At 32.0% G+C, this 17,857-nt stretch overlaps 2 protein-coding genes across 2 annotated transcripts in view; one reads left to right on the top strand and one right to left on the bottom strand.

Annotated features, from left to right (window-relative positions):
• Nucleotides 1-17,857, top strand: part of LOC145328485 (metabotropic glutamate receptor 7-like) — a 131,590-nt gene that overhangs the window by 71,287 nt on the left and 42,446 nt on the right. The window contains exon 21 of the mRNA XM_080172187.1: nucleotides 1,138-1,237. Coding sequence (XP_080028313.1) covers nucleotides 1,138-1,237 — 100 coding nt within the window. The remainder of the gene's footprint in view (nucleotides 1-1,137; nucleotides 1,238-17,857) is intronic.
• LOC145328484 (uncharacterized) lies at nucleotides 2,841-14,764 on the bottom strand. Its single transcript, XM_080172186.1, has 16 exons — nucleotides 14,695-14,764; nucleotides 13,417-13,464; nucleotides 12,615-12,671; nucleotides 11,796-11,835; nucleotides 11,050-11,107; nucleotides 10,480-10,510; nucleotides 9,971-10,042; nucleotides 9,509-9,563; nucleotides 9,093-9,137; nucleotides 8,038-8,097; nucleotides 7,475-7,577; nucleotides 5,977-6,087; nucleotides 5,682-5,714; nucleotides 5,220-5,315; nucleotides 4,311-4,396; nucleotides 2,841-3,994 (listed from the first exon to the last, which is right to left on the bottom strand). Exons 1-16 carry the CDS (start codon nucleotides 14,759-14,761, stop codon nucleotides 3,847-3,849), a joined length of 1,110 nt encoding a protein of 369 aa, XP_080028312.1. The 5' UTR covers nucleotides 14,762-14,764; the 3' UTR covers nucleotides 2,841-3,846.

A 17,857-nucleotide genomic window follows, 5' to 3' on the forward strand; every position in this document is an offset into this window, starting at 1 on the left:
TATCTGTTTATTCCCTAAAATAGTTATTAGTAGCGAAGCTACTCTATAATTCACTTTTTAGTAGCGAAGCTACTCTATAATTCACTTTGTCCGTCCGTCCGTCAGTCCGTCAGTCAGTCCGTCAGTACGTAACGCTATGGGGGAAATGGGATTTACTCAGCTCCTATAAAAGATAGAATTCTAAAATTTTTTGACAACATTCCCATCATGAAGGAGCACAATTAACTATAAAACATCACTGGCGGTCGGACGGCTTTTTAGCAGGTTTTAGGCTATTTTTAGATTTTCCACATTTTCCCCCATATCTTTGGTGTTTATGGTCCGATTTTCAAAATTCTTTCAGTTAAAGATATCAAAATTAAATTTTCCGTCGTTTGGAGAAAACAACAATAACGGTCAGACTGCCTTTTTGCAGGTTTTTAGCTATTTTTACATTTTCCACCATGTCTTTGGTGTTTATGAACCGATTTTCAAAATTTTTTCAGTTATAGATATCAAAATCAAATTTCCCGTCGTTTGAAGAAAACAACTATGAAGGTCAGACTGCCTTTTTGCAGGTTTTTGGCTATTTTATATTTTTTTTACATTTTCCCCCATATCTTTGGTGTTTTTAGTCCAATTTTCAAATTTTTTTCAGTTAAAGATGTTAAAATTAAATTTCCCGTCGTTTGAAGAAAACAACAATAATGGTCAGAATGCCTTTTTGCAGGGTTTTGGCTATTTTCAAATTTTTTACATTTTTCCCCATATCTTTGGTGTTTATGATCCGATTTTCAAAATTTTTTCTGTTTTAGATATCAAAATTAAATTTCCCGTTGTTTGAAGAAAACAACCATGACGGTCATTCCCATCCACGAAATTTTGTGCTTCGCTACTTATGGATGTTGTCATCCTTGTATGTATATTAATGGATATAGTTTAAAGGAGGATATATTGACAAGGGAAAATTTGTCGTCAATTTAGCTAGCTAATATAGACCTCATTTATTGATCAGTTCGTCCATCCAGTAGGAGAGAGAGGATGGGGTTCTGGGGATGTGGGTAATGTTATTTTAGTCAGCTGCGAGCATCACTTTACTATAGAACACGAAAATATGGTGCAACATCCAAGTGATAATATATCGAATTATATATTTAGGCGTGTGTGTTAGCGGGTAAATTCAGAATTTGTGAAGATATTCATCCAGTTCCGGACGGAAAGAGATTACTCAACTACATTCGGAATGTTGAATTTACAAGTAAGTAATTAAGGATAGTTGTTGCAGTTTTGTTAACCCAGAAGGACCGTAGGTCTGGCACAACAAAACAGGATTAATTTTATTATTTCATTTTGTTTTTCTATAATACGATACCAGATTTTTCAGTATGGCTAAGAACTGGTTTTAATCCAACGAAAATGAATATCATTCGGGGGGCCATAAAGATTTTGTCTTTTCTCTAAAATTTGAATTTAAAATTATAAAAATAGTTTTTTTTCATTTTACTGAAATAGCCCCGCTCTTAAATATTTCATATAAAATAAAATAATGCTAAAAGTTTTAAAATAATTAGATAATTTTCTTAAATATTCCATTTTGGATTTTCTTGAGTCAAAATTAAAAAAAAACTTTTGTAAAAAAAATACTATAATGTACATAATATTTGATATTAAAAATGCATGAAGTTAAAACTTTTACTGGCCAAAGATCGGAGCTAACAAACTATTTTATTCACTTTTCAATATTCTTCTCAAAACTTGGTAAACTATTATCTTAGAAATATTTTATTATAAAACATTTAAGTTTTATTTTATTCATTCATTTACAACAACAAAAAAAAACATTTTTATTTGAGATCTTAGGATTCTCAACTTACATTAGGCTTTCCCTCATCCATGCTTCTTATTCATATGAGAGTGCCATTAATGAGGGTGCCTCAATATGGAACACCTTCCAAACTTTAGCTAAGGGGATGTAATAAATTAATAATTTAGTAGCTTCCATGAGAATTGCGGGTCAGCTTGTAATATAACATAGAATATTTCAGCTGTGCACGAAGCTTACCAATCTAAGATTGGCAACGGATAATCACCTTAAATCTACGGGTGCATCTGAATCCTAACTTGAGAGAATCAGGGCTACATACACATATACAACAACATAGTAAAATGAAACACTTAAAGTGCAGTCCCATTTAATTACTCCAAGTTGAAATTTGTCCAAAGTTTTGAACTTGACACAAAGTTTGCAAAAGTTCAACTTGTTTTACTTAGGTTTTTCAGTGGACCTCTGTCTACTTCTGCGGTTAATTCCAGGGTTCTAAAGTGATAAGACAATGGCTGCTTGATTGTTGTATATCTCAAATGATGATACACAAATTTACCCTTTCGATAAGTTAAAATTAGTGGTTGAAATGTTTTGACACTCAATTTAATAAACCAATAAATCAAAATCCCATAAAAATCCCCAATTTTGTTAAGGCAACGAATTCGAAAACGTTATTATAAAACTTTGGGGACTAATTTAATAGATAGCCCAATTTTCCATCCCTCCCTGGGTTAATCCAGTTGCCCTTCAAAGGGTTTTGTCAGGAGGGTGTAAACCTAGAGGGGTGAAAAAGGGGCCTTCCAAATTTCAGGATTAAGGATGGTGTTGACACCTCCATACATGCCTCTTCAAAACGCTTATTTGCTTATCTCTACTCTAATATGTTTTTCAATGACAAGAAGAATAATAATGTTTATAAAAAATATAATCACGCTATTCCTCAATGTAGTGTAAGTCTTTAGAGCATTTAAAAAAATAACCATTATAGGAAATAAACTAGAATTATACAAAAAATGTATATTTATTTAATGTTCTTTTATAAAAGTAAAAAATTTTGAATTAATTTTAACTACACAAATAGATTTCACTTGAGCAAATAACTGAACAAATTAGTTTTTTACAAAAATATGATTGATTTTCTTAATATTTTTACAAAACTTTATATATTTCTCAGCATCGCTACTTGTGGATGTTGGATCGTACTTGTTGATACAGTTATTTGTATTATTAATGTCAAGTGCTCTTTTAAACTGAAGTTAACTCTAGTTCCTCACTATGGTTCCCCTGCTATAATCTACTATGAACTACACATGTACACACTGAGTTTTAATGCTAATCCAAACTTAACTCCATGTAATTTCTAGGAAATTAAACTTTTTTCTGCCATTCAAAAAAAACATTTGCTCGTTAGGGTTAATAAAGAACATGTGTGGATAGGAGCGTGCGACTGGTGCTGCTAACCAGGTATCTAAAGGGATAAGACATTAACATATTGATGTACATACATCCCGATGATGATACACAAAATTACCTAAAATAACAATTAGTGGTTGAAACGTATGGACACTCAATTTAATAAACCATCCAATCAAAATTCATTAAGTCCTTAAATTTGTTAAGCTGAAGAAAAGAAAACGTTGTTATGAAAAACTTTGGGGACTACTGTACTTTCTGATTTTAACACCTCTTTAGAAAAGTATCCACTCTAATATTTTAAATTAATTCCTGCTTTCAAACGACTTCATTTTATACCTTGTTATTATAGGGTGTATATTATGCAATATCCTGTGCATGCACCTAGGTGGTTTACATCAAAATGCTTAGTGGAGCACAGAAACCCCTTATTATTTTCAATCTACTCAAGTAGTAATATTGTTAATCTTCATTAGGGAAGGTGATCAAATTTTCGCCTATTGTCTTCTCACATAAGATCCCTAAGTATCTTAAATTTTCGAAAATTTTCAAGCAGAATTTGTAAATCTTTGAGCTTTGAGAAATTAATACAAGAATTTATTAATTAAATTTAAGTTGACATTTATTCTTCATTTATTTTTTTTGTCGTCAGAAATGTTTTTAATAATTTTAACATATTTTTTATCTTCAATTTTGACATGTTCTTTCTCGAATTTGTTGATGGTTGGCAGAGCGTCTTTATGGATGAAAACAACTTGAGAAATTTTACTATTCGCCCTAAAAAATTACATTTTTATTACAGACATTGTTCCATAGATAAGAAAATAAAGATGTTTTATGTCTACTCTGTAATAAAAATTGTTTTTGGCTGACACACGACATATATTTGTGGCAATACTTCAGTTGACTTTTTAAAATTTTTAAGCCATATATATATAGGAGCTGTAAAAATCAATTGTAAATTTTTAAAGAGTCCCAAATGTTACAGGAATCATTTTTCAGAAGTTTGAAATCGATATTACGTAAAAAAGCTAACTGTGACGTATAAAAAGGCTCTTGTTATAGGAAAGCGTCGTATTTAAAAAAAACTTACAGAATACTGTTAGACAATGGAACATTAAGTGTGTTTTCAGTTATACGTCCTGTTTGGTATCCAGTATATCCAGAGGACTCAAAACCCTGAAATGAAGCAGCTTAGAGTGCCTAAAAAAAGACGTCATACAATACAAATGACCAATGATAGGTCAGTATAGATTTTAATGAACCAATGGTAAAATATTGGTCTTTCATTAGTCATTTGTATTGTATGACGTATTTTTTTATTAACATTATAAGCTGCTTCTCTGAAATTAAGTTGACTTTGATGCAATATAAAACAAACTGAATTTTAACGTTCAATGGTTTTGGGAATCTTTACAAAGAACTTCAGACTTCTATCTTTAATATTGCTCAACGTTTTTTTTTCTTTTCAAAGCCACTTATTAACAAAATGGTAAAACATACAGACAGACATAGTGAGTTATGGAAAAGACCATGCGAATCTTTTCAGTAATCTATCTTTTATTGCAGTCGAGCAAGACACTATAAACTAGTTTTTGGACTGTTGGACTCGTGGTAAAAGAAAAGTTTCGCTAAATCGATATAATCTAGATACAAACTCTCTAAATCAGTCAATAGTAAAAGAGAGGAGAAACAATCCGGTCATGTTAGTCGGATTCTTGTCTGAAAGGGAAGTTATTTTTTCATTTCACTCGCATAATGAGTCAGCTATTTTAGATATACTCGCATTTCTTAGTACAAAGATTTGCTTGGAAAAATTATATAAAAATTCTTCCCTAACATCGAAGAAATTTCATCGTTTGTATTATTATTAAAAATGGTTTGTCTGCTAGGAAACCATTTTTTTATTTAGACGGGTTATAGGACAATATCTAATATATCTATTATTCACTAATAATGATAAAAATAATGAGGCAAGTAAGTAATTTTATAGAGGTCTTACCTTTATTATGGCATTTAGCTCAGATTTAGAACATTTTCCATTTTCATTTCTCTGTATCCACTCCCATTCAAGAGTTATGTAGGGAATAAAATGACTCTGAAGAAGAAAGATATAGAAAACATATTTTTGATGCTTGTACAACATAATTTAATTACAAATTGTCGGTTCTTCATGTGCCTTTCCCCTATAACCCTGCAATGTCATAACATAACCTAAGTAATTAACAAATAAAAAAAGTACCCCCCTGTTATTTTCCAGTGGGTGGAAGATAGGAAGTGGTTAGGGGGGGGGGGAGGGGGGTTATAAGTGTTCACTAAAGTATTGGTGTGAAAACAAAACAAAAAATTCTTGTCTTTTCAACTAACTAAGTTCCATTTTCTCCCTTTCTTTCTCATTTTAAGGAAAGTGCGTTTTACAGACAAACAAAGAATTATTAAATTAGAGATTTTAAAATTAACTTACTTTATTGTTAGATGTCAGGTATTTCTTTAAAACCTAAAAGTAAATATTTAAAATTTCATAAATTAATGTAATGTTTTACGTGCTGGAGGGAGGGGGGGGGGCCGGAGGGGGGGGGGGTTCAATCGAGCTCGCCGGTAAGTAACGGTGTCAAGGCGGTAAATGTTATGAATTGACTTTTTGATATCTCTTATAGTTAGGATGGTTTTTTTAAAGCGAGAGCCCCCAGGGAAAAGGGTTAAATCGAAAAATTTTGTCAAATAGTATTTACTAATAAAATGTCTACTATTTGATTTACCTTACATTCAAACCCTTCAACGTCAATCTTCAATATAATTGTCTTCTCCATAATCAAGCCAAGAATCTGTTCTATTGTTACTGTTGATATGGGTGCGCTTGTCCTTGTTTTCTGAAGAAAAAATACTTGTTAAATAATATAGGGATCGGCATCCGAGCGTCAGACGCATGTAAGCCTGAAGGAAATGAACCTTATACTAATTTTTAAATCTGACCCAAATAAGGTAATTCCTCTTTTCAAAAACAATTTCAAAGCATTCAAACAGGTTTTAATTTGAGGCTTTGTCGCGGCTGCCAAGCCCTAACTTAATGCTTTAATAAACTGAAAGAAAGAAAGGCCAAAATAAACTAATCCAATATGTATAATAAGTATGGGGAATGTCTTGGCCCTAAACATGCGCAACTCATTACAATGCGCAATTAGCACTTTTAGACAAAATTTGTGCAATTAAAGGCTTGGTTGTCTGAATGCATTATAAGCCGTGAACTTTATAGGGCCAAAAAAGTATCACAGCTTGTCATGCATTTTTTCAATAAAATAAGATTATTATTGGGCTATAGAGGAGCTCCTCTCTTTGTATTTTAAACTAAAAGGATCTAAAACCCGTCGTACTTGAATATTGCCAAGTTTTACAAGAAATATCTAGGTTATAGACCGCAAATTTAAGTGCAAAAATAACCATACAAAAATGCAGAAAAAGGAGCCTTTTTTTAGCCTAATAGATTATATTTTAATTAAAATATTACAATTTTAGCAAATCCATAATAACAATTCTTTTAGTCCATATTTTTGCGTCTTTTGAATATGAGAAATGATTATAAAAAGTAAAAAGTTATTTGGCCTTTAGTGTCCAAATAAATCATCATTCCCATATAAACGACCCCTTAAATAGTGGATGTAAATATTCTTTTTTTTCCCCGAGGTAGTCATTTATTTCCCCGGTATCATTTATTTCCCTGGAATCATTTATTTCCCTGGTATCTTTTATTTCCCTGGTATCATTTTTTTTCCCTGGTATCATTTTTATCCCTGAGGTAGTCATTTTTTTCCCCCGAGCATGGCAACCGGTGAACAGAATCTCAGTTCTGCACCACAAGCCTCGCACGACTGAAGTTCCCATGTCTATACAGTCATATTTATATGAAAATCTGAGAAAATATTTTTAGAAGATTTTTGAATTTTTTTTTGAAGATTTTCAATTTTTTTTGGAAGATTTTAGAATTTTTATTAATTACTAAAAGAAAAATGATACCAGGGAAAAAAATGATACTGAAGAAATAAATGAAAATTAAAAACCAAAATTAAACCATATTTTCGCATAAAAATGAGTTTTTGTTTAAATGAGAATTATACCCCACTTATACAACAATCTTCTTAACATATAGTACATTAAACCATATAATCATGCACATCATTTGGATCCGAGACAAACCAAAATTAGATCCTGTAGTAGTTACAAATATTTATGATTTTGTGATAATAAAAATATTATCTTTACCTCTTGTTCTGATAACTTTTTCAGCTCCTGCTGAGTGAGCATTATTGCATTGGACTCGTTTTCTTCATCTATAACCCAAGGTGTGAGAACTATGTTTTCATTACTAAAACAAAAATAGTCAAGAAAAGAATAAGAAAAAAGTTATAACTTTGCAGTGACTGATTCATCACATAAATCACATGAATATAATTTTAGACTTTTTCTCCAAAAATTTTAGTGTAGTGACCATTGATACATTTAAGGAAAATTTTGCCTTATATTTGGATTTTATTCTACAGATGTTGCTTCCATTGAAATGTGATTTCAAATAGTTATATATCGCATTGTATTATAGACAGCTTTCCTCAGATATTGAAAAGGAAAAATTGTAAGGTTAAATCTAGTTTTGTTAGACCTGAGGGGCAGAAGACGCGGGCTGACAAAACTGGTAAGAATTTTACATTTTTTCATTTTAATATTCGTAGAAAATTGTCTGTAATACGATGCTATAAATGATAAATGAGAACTTGTTTTAATCCAGCAGATATTAATCTGTTTTGAAGCCATACTGGAAATAAGATTACCTTGCAGCATTATTGATCATTGTAATTTTATTTTCAATGTGAGCCAGCTTTGCACTTTCACTAAAAATAAGATAAAATTTTTGTTTAATTGCTCCAGGTGATCTAAAGGGATAAGACTATGGCCAATAAATTTATGCACATCCCCAATGATGACACCAGTGTGATAAACAGCCCAATGTTCCCTACCTTCCTGGAATTGCCCTGCTTCTCCTAGAGTTAGGCCGCAAATTTGTTTCAATTTGTTTCAGGGTAGAATGAATAGATTCTGTGACACAGAGGATCTTTTTGTCGTCAATTTTGCTAATAAAGCCCTCAGATATTGGTCAATACGATCCTCTATGATTTGGGGAGGGGATGGAAGAAGTCATAAGAAAGGGGAGTATTGTTATATTAGCCAGCTGGGAGAAACATTTTAACAGGGTATGTGAGAATCTCTCACAATATCCACTTAATCTGTATAATTAATTATTTAATAGCTACAAAGTAACAAGGATGACAACATCCATAAAAGCGAAGCACTGAAACGGTAGGACAAACGGACATTAACACTTGTATAGTGTTAGAACTTAATAATAATCATAATATAAATTTATAAGAGTCAAAGCAAAATTGTAAGTAAATTTGTTGTAAAACTGCTTGATACAGGATAATTTTTATGGACATACTTACATTTTTAGGACTTGATTATAGAGTTGCTTCGCTTATTACATTATACTTTGTTGTCCCAGGAATCAATATACTTAAAATCAGATCAATCCGATGATTTGATCACATAAAAATTTGTTGTTAAAAAAGTAAAAAAATCAACATGTTTAAAATGGACGTACGGACATTTTGGTAATGATTATAGAGTTGCTACGCTTTCTAAATCGTACCTAACTACTAAAGGAATCACCATGCAAAATTTGAAATCGATAGGACAATTCTAACATGCCTAAATTAACGGAAAAAGCTATCCGTTACGGACGGACGGACCGACACTAATTATAGAAAAGCTTCGCTTTTAAAAATATACTTGAATAATATTTTGTCTTTATTATTATCAAAATATTTACCTAATAAAGGCCAAATTTTTCAAAATAGGCTCAACTGCATAGACTCTGAAAAAAGAAAACTGATTACTAAAATAACTATCTACAAAATTAAACGATATCTGTCTGTCTGTCCGTCCAGATAAAGCTAAAGAACTGACTAAATGGTAATATGCTAAGCTTTTTTCGGGAGGGGAAATACACCGTTCTGAAAATGCCCCTCTCCTTTCCCTTATACAATGACGTTAAGAGGGCGGGGATAATGGTGTAACACCCCCTAAAAGTTTCGATAGTATTATTAGACTTGATCATTAAATTAGATTTTACTCCCCCATTGAAAATTTATCCCAAGTGTTGCATAAAGGAACTCCAAAAGTTTGGGAGGGTATCATCTCTCCCACGCCCCCAAAAATGAAAGGGTTTAATCAAATACTACTTACTTATGGCCCATTGTAGCTGCCATTAAGACATGAGGACCGATATTTGTTCCAATATCTAGAACAACAATGACGATATAGTCCAATAGGAACACAGCTGTTTGATAACTTGTTAACATATAGAGAGACAGATATACGGAGAGAGAGAGAGAGAGAGAGAGAGAGAGAGAGAGAGAGAGGTAAAGAGATAAAGATAGAGAGAGAGAGAGAGAAAGAGAGAGATATAGAGAGACAGATAGACAGAGAGATAGAGTTATTATTAATCCTGCGACTGTAACGTAATAGTATAAGCGGTGATGGGATCGAATCTCTACCAAAACCGCGTCAGAACTTAAGACATTGGACTTACATACATATTGATATTACCAACCTATAATACTAAAACAGAGTAGATTTGCAAACTTTAATGATTTTTTGAAAAAAAGTATTTCCACAAGTAGCACAGCAATAATCTGAAAACTATACCGAGATAAACCGCTTCTGGATACATCATCAATATTTCTGCCAATGAATAGGCCACGTCCACCTCCCAAGGTCCTAGACAATTATCATCAATTAAAAGTAACAGGATGTCATAGTTTGCCTGTCTGTCTGAGTGTCTGTGCTCTAAAGTATATCGTTAACCGCTGAACCGATATAACTCTCCTTTACAGTGTAGGTCCTGTAAAGGTTTATAACTATTTTTGTGTAGGCAACCACCAACCTCCGAAGTAAAATCGCCCTAGAAATAATGCCACCCCCTTCCCCCCCCCAAAAAAATGGGTAGATTGACTTCCCCCTCCCCCCCTCTCCACCTAAAGAGCCCCAAGAGGTTTCTATGGCCATAGCCGTTAGTAGAATAAGGTACTGTTTATTAGAAGAAAATATAAATATTTTTGTTTATACTTATAAATTAGTATTCCTATGCCTAACCATTAAGAACAAATGTTAATAGTATTGAAATTAAAGAATTTTGATTTAACAAAGATTGTTACCTTCTAATTCATACAGAGTATTTGATAATGCCTGAAATTAATAGAAAAATTAATCAAAATTGGTGCTAGTGAAGCTGTTTATAGTGTCCATAATTATGACGTCATATAATACAATTGACCAATACAAATAACCAATACTTAGACTAAATTGCCAATGTATGTCAATTTTTAGGTACTATAAAAGCTACAGTGCCGATTAAGTAATGATAATTCATATTTGGAAAAAAAATAAAAAGAGGGGGAGGCAGGGCTAGTCGTTTTTTCTTTGCTAACTCTGTCGGGTCTAAATATGTAGTGCATTAACCCTATGGGACTACCCAGTAACCAATATATCCTAACCTAACGTGACAAAAAGTAAATAAACAAACCAAGGACCCCCCCCCCCCATTTCCCTAAAGACAATATTTAGGCTTTTCACTTAAATTAATTATTTACAATTTTCAAGAAATTTTTCCCTTTGTCTATGAGAAGCTAGATTGTAAAGGAGAACCATAAAGGTTCAGCGTTTAGACAGACAGATAGACCTCCTCTTACTTTTATATAAATATTTGATTAACTGTATTAACTTACTTCATTAACGTCTTTGAAACAAATGAGCCAATTAATATCTTCTCCCAATAAATTTTTCCTAAAAATCAGTAAATAATTGATATTTTCAATAGTTATACAACTTTTTAACATTATAATATTTGTAACTAGATGCCTCTAGGGGCATTTAAGGAGGGTTGAATTCGATACCCAAAATTTTTATTTTAGATTTAAAAAGAAGAAAGAAAAAAAATTGGAGAGTGGGATTTTATTTCTAGGGAAATTTCTCTTTGGAGGGTGGGGGTAACCTCACATGGCCTAAAGTTAAATAAGAACCATATTGGTTCAGCGATTAGCGAGATTCTTCGTTACAGACAGACAAATATCCTGTTTCATTAAGAGGATGGATTACTGGACTACTTATTTTATTATTGATTAACAGTTTTTTTTATTTCATTTCATAAAAAGTTAGCTCGTTAGGACTTCTAGTAAAGTGTTATCAATGTGTTGGTTATATGCAATTATTCATTTGCTTTTGTAATTGCAAGAATGGTTATGGACATAATTGTTCTTGTTTTAATATTTTCTAACATTGGATTCAAAATATAAGTGGATATTTTGACAGGGGGAAAATTGTCGTCCTTGTAGCTTGCTAACATGGAACTCATTTATTGGTCAGTTCGTAGGGGGAAGGGGATTAAAGATTATTTTAGCCCGCTGTGTGTGTTTCGCTTCATTAGAGAACATGAAAATTTGTTGTAAAATCCAAGTAATAATAAATATTTTACCTAACACATTCTCTGATTCTTACTGGTGGTAGATCAATATCTAAAAAAAAACAATTGAAAAAATAGGTGGACGTGTGTAACTAAGTAATTTTGTCTTTTAACTGATAAACTAAGCCTTGTCTGGTTTTAGGCTATTTAGCCACGTCATTTCCCTCTTTCCTGATGGCTTCTGATTTTAGACACACCAGGAATCTTAAGGAATACACCAATGGATGATATTTTGTATACATCACCAATCATAGTAAACAAAACTACACCATTTGCAGCAGAGCGTCCAAGCTTTTTTATTTGGGGGAGGTAAACAATTTTTAAGGGGGGGGTTGGGTAAAATGAAATTTTTTTTTTTTTGATAGGGGGTTAAATACATAAACGGTTGGGAGGGGGGGGGGGGTAAAGACTGATTGTAAAGACTAAAGTTTTGGTACGAATAGTCTAGAACTAATCAATAAAAATTCAATAAAAGTACCCAAAGTTTTTACGCCAAAGACTAAAGTATAATTTACAGTCCAATTTTACCTTCTTTCCTGAGACACTCAGAAAATATAAAAAGAATAGCAAGATGCCTTAATGACGAAATACCAAATATGCTCACCAATAAAAAAAGGATTAACAATATATACAGATGGACAATTTGAATTGTAGATATGATTCTTTGCTCTTTGGTCATTAAATTTTAATTATTTTTGAAGCACATTTAATATATCAATTTTACCCAAATTTTTGTGGTCGAAAAAAAGAACATACGGACAGACAGCCTAGACTGTCAGACAGACATAAAGATATAAAGAGTTGCTGTGCTAACACAAAAGTGTAACCTACCTCTAACTATATTTAATGGTGACATTTTGAATGGTTTCATTACTCTTTTTGACACATCTAGATAAAAATAAGAAATTTAGATATTATTTTGAAAAGCGAAGCTTTTCTATAATTAGGGTCGGTCCGTCCGTACGTCCGGAACGGATAGCTTTTTTCGTTGATTTAGGCATGTTAGAATTATTGCCCTATCGATTTCAAACTTTGCATGGTGATTCCTGTAGTAGTTAGGTACGATTTAGAAAGCGTAGCAACTCCATAATCATTACCAGAATGTACGAAAGTCCATTTTAAACATGATGATCTTTTTTACTTTTTAACAACAAATTTGTATGTGATCTAATTATCCGATTGATCTGATTTTTGGTATACTGATTCCTGGGACAACATAGTACAATACTATAAGCAAAGCAACTCTATAATCAAGTCCTAAAAATGTAAGTATGTCCATAAACATTATTCTGTATCAATCAGTCTTTCAACAAATTTACTTACAATTTGCTTCGACTCTTACACATTTATATTCTGATTATTCAGGTCTGACACTATACAAGTGTTAATGTTCGTTTGTCCTTCCGTTTCTGTGCTTCGCTTTTATGGATGTTGTCATCCTTTTTGGGGAATTATTTAGAAGATCTAGGAAGGCATATACTTTCTAAATAGCTAAATTAAAATACTCAGCCAATAGGAAAAATAGCTTTAAAAAGGGTCCGTCGGCTAAGAATCCCATTTAAAGATTGGTGAATTATTGTGTTAGATTGTGACCATCTAGATCTTTTATAACTTCTGAAGTATATATTTTTACCTGATATTTCAATTAGATTTAAAATGTGGTCATTAACAGATACCATACCTAAACAATTTATTTTTATTAGTAGCGAAGCTACTCTATATTTCGAAATGTCCGTCCGTCTGTCCGTCTGTCCGCCTGAGACAAAGTGGGGGAAACGTGATTTTCTCGGCCCCTATAAAAGATAGACAGCTGAAATTTTTAGTGAAGATTCTTATAACATATGCCCATCTAATCTATACATTGTTTTGTCCATCTGTCTGTTATTTGGGGTGCTAGATCGATTCCTACATTTTCATGTTTTCCTGATTTTCTCAACTCCTTTTTAAGATAATGAGCTGAAATTTTCAGGGATTGAATAAATTTACATTCTACCTATTTTCCTTAAGTTTTATTACGATTTTCTTATTAATAGGGGTGCTAGATCGATTCCTAGATTTTTAGGTTTTCTATTGTTTTCTCAATTCCTATTCAGGATTTGCGGCTGAAATTATTAGGGATTGAATATGCTCATATTCTACATTTTTTTTATCAAGTTTCATTAAGATTTGTCTAGGTATAAATTATAGTGCTAGATCGATTCCTAGATTTTAAAATTTTCATGATATTTAAGGTTGCGTGATTTTAAAGATTTTCTGATTTCTCTATTTTATCAACATTAATGTTTATTGTATGACACTGCTTTTTAGTAATTTTTCCTGATATATATTCATAATTTTTGAGCTTCGCTACTTATGGATGTTGTCATCCTTGTTTTTGCTTTATTGGTTGTTAAAAAGATCCATGTTATTTGACAAAAATGTATTTTCTTAGCGGTTGGTAAAAATATAGGTCTGAATTTTCTTGTGGAGATTACTCTATCTATATAGCATATATATTAATCATTTAATGACAATAGCAGCCAGACGACCCATGACGGCTTTTTGACTGCTTTTGTGTTTTATTTTTTACTACTATTTGAGTGCTTGTGCTTGTGTGTGTGTGTGTGTATGTGTGTGTGTGTGTGTGTGTGTGTATGTGGTGAGTGTGTGTGTGTATGTTTGTGTGTGTGTATATGGGTGTGTGTGGTGGGGAGTTATTATCTGATTGTTTTCTCTTCCTCTCTCTACTTTCTTTCTATTCTCTTTCTCTTTTTATATCCTTTTCTTTCTTTTCTCTTTCTCTTTTTATAACCTTTTCTTTCTTGTTATCTCTTTCTCTCTCCCTTCCCCCCCCCCCCTCTACGTTTTTTTTTCCAGTTTAATAACAATATTATAAACTGAACATAATTGTCATTGCATTGTTTCAACTTACTATTTAGCAATAGAATAATTGATATTAAAGCACAAACGGTCAAAATATTTTGATGCAATCTCCTCATTTTAGTTCTGAAAAAAAACAGTTTTAAATTGATAGAACATTTATCTCATATACAACGCTTTTAATTTTTAATTTAAAACCAGAAAGAAACTATTTTACCCCAATGCAATATTTTGTTCCACTAGCTAAGAAAATGTTTATTCAAAATAGAAGCATTTTATAGTGCAATTAAAAAATGACGCCAGACTGGCCTACCATTGGTCAATTAAAGTGTATATTGCGTGTCATTGGTAATTTAGTCTGTGTCATTTGTATTGTATGACGTTATTTCTTATAGGCATTATGAAGAGCTTCCTCAAAATAAATAGCCTGCCCTGGACTACGATGAAGCTTTACTGAAAACAATAAGTTAATCTTTAAAGCTGTTTTAGAGATCTTAGAATCGCATAAAAAAATCTTATTAATATCTGATTAACACATTATACCATAGTAAAAAATATATGGATCATGGAAAGATAACGAAGTAGCGGGTCTCGTCGTATTTTCACAGTAGCTTTTCTCCTATTTCTAGCCTCTGCGGGGGGGGGGGCTCTAACCCTGCGGGGCAATCATTAACATTTACCTAACTTTAAATAACCTATCAAAAAAATCAGTAATTTACATAAATAGCAGTCAAAAAAACAACTAATGGACGGACTGGCTAACCAACTAACACGGACAAACAAAGTCAATTATAAAACACCTTCGCTACTAATATTTATATGAAACATGCGAAAAACCCCTATTATAAGTATTTTTCACCATTTTTAAAAAGATATATGTATACTTATTGCTATTTAAAGAAAATTTCATCAAAATTTTCAATTATATGTGGTAAGACGGCAGCATACGGACAAGCCTTTCATAGAGTTGCTATGCTTTGGCTTATCAAATTACAATCCTATGATCACCATTTCACCCTGCCCCTCCGAGGCCTTGCCGATACATCACAAGCAGCGGTCAAATTGGACACCCCAAGCCCCAGTTACCTGCCTTGCCGGGAGATGTCTACACCCCCCTTGCCGCAGCCGGACCTTCCCCTTTCTCTGCCATCACCTGCCTACCCCAAGGAGGCAGCCTTCCCTCCTACCTTTGCGCCTGTGGACACAGCCCCCAGCTCAAAGGAATCCATCACCAGCTACCCCTCATCATCTATTATTATACTTCTATTTGCTATATAAACCTGTATATCTTTTGTAATGAATCAGTTCCAAATATATCCTTTAATCAGTAACTCCTTGTAGTTATTTATTGGTAGGATCTATAAGGCTAGGGGCTCGTTTGAACCGAACTCGCTCGGTAGGGTTGAACTGCTTCACCCCTTACCACATATACACTCTCTATAATTTTTTGTCATTTTTCGGGATTTCTGGAACACAGTGCACTTTCCAAAAAGTGAAATCTAAATTTTTTAAAAGAAAAAAAGTGGTTAGTGGTGATTTTAACAAGGATGATGTTGTAATAAGTAGCGAATAAATTTTTAACAAGATTTATTAGAAATAGCTATACTTTAAAGTAATTTGCTTAAGGAAATCTTTATTTTAAAAATAAACCCATTTGTATTACAAATGAGAAATTTTGAATAATTCTTTTTAAGCAGTATATCTAACAAAAAATAGTTTTTTGTTGAAATAAATAATATACACTGAAGTTAGTTGAAAAATTACATGTAGATATTATGACAATCATGAGCACTTCAGACGTTATACAAGACACAATCGACTTTTGTCTAGTTTAAGGCCATTTACAGGAAAAACTGTGCTGTAACCTAAATATTTATGAACATAGTTTTAAACTACAAAATTATTGATTATTAATTCACTTATTATATAATTTTCATATTATAACAAGAATTACAACATTCATAAAAACTAACCTCTAAAACATTTGTAAAGTGTCAGGACATAACAAGCAGAATAGTAACTTATAATTCTAAACGAAATTGTATATAAATATAATAATAGAGTTGCTACGGGTTTTAAATTGTCACTGTTAGAAGAAGAATCATGCCAAGTTTGAAATCAATAATACATTTCTAACATGTATATTGTTTCAATCAATTAATTATATGAATTATACGTCACGAACAAACCCTAACTATAGAAAAGCTGCGCTTTTAAACTGCCTTATAATGTATCCTTTCTAAAGATGTCCTTAGCCGACTGGTTAAAAAAACCAGCACAAATCGAAATGTAAAAATAAATTGTTCCCTAAAAACAACTTATGGACATAAATAGCAAATAAGTAAAATCAATGATAAGGATTAACCAAAAATTTTCAAAAGATGTCTAAACTTCAAGATAAATACTAACTATTTTGGTTTGTCAATAAATCATTTAATGTGACATTTTTTTAAATAATACTATAAAATATTTGACAAGTTCTGGATTTACAAAAAAATCGCCAAAAGCAAGAAGATATACTTAAATTAAAAGGTACCTTCGCTACTTATAAATGCAAACTTACTACATATGTTTATTACGCTAGTCCCCAAAGTTTTATAATACAGTTCTCTTATTTATTGGTTAAACAACTTTGGGGCCTTTTATTGAATTTTGATTTGCTGGATCATCAAGTTGAGTGTATAAACGTTCCAACCACTCATTGTAATCCACAGAGAAGTAATTTTGTTTATCATCATTTGGGATGTACATCACTTTATCAGCTATTTTCTTAACCCTTTAAATCCTGCCAATTTAGCTATTTTATTTGATTAGCTGTTTTGTATGTCTACTTTTGCAATGACTTGCAGAAATAAACTTTCTCTTTCTGTGTACAAGGTAGAGATGTGAAAATAATATACAACAAATCAGAAACAGAGAGAAATAACAAGGATGAAAACATCCATAAAGCGAAGCTCTAAAATCATATAGTAGGACAAACAAACATTAACAATTGTAGAGTGTAGAGTGTTTTTTTGTTATGAATTGTTTAAAAACTGATTACTATTACTATTAGTTACATAAAGAAGTACAGACGCACGTATGATCGTACGGACTGATCCTCATTATAGAAAAGCTTTATGAAATAAAGAATGCACGACGTCTTAATATTGAAAATAACACCAATTTTTTAAAAAGATTTTATTCTAAAATTAACAAACATGTTCTTGATTTCA

This window comes from Acartia tonsa, chromosome 9 (genome assembly GCF_053477335.1).
Source record: "Acartia tonsa isolate MP-2025a chromosome 9, ASM5347733v1, whole genome shotgun sequence".
Lineage (NCBI taxonomy): Eukaryota > Metazoa > Arthropoda > Copepoda > Calanoida > Acartiidae > Acartia > Acartia tonsa.

Coding starts and splice junctions, on each gene's coding strand:
- LOC145328484 (XM_080172186.1), bottom strand. CDS start 14,761: ATGAGGAGATTGCATCAAAATATTTTGACCGTTTGTGCTTTAATATCA. Junction 11,108..11,795: donor AGAATCAGAGAATGTGTTAG/GTAAAATATTTA, acceptor ACTGATTTTTAG/GAAAAATTTATTGGGAGAAG. Junction 10,511..11,049: donor GTTTCAAAGACGTTAATGAA/GTAAGTTAATAC, acceptor TATTAATTTCAG/GCATTATCAAATACTCTGTA.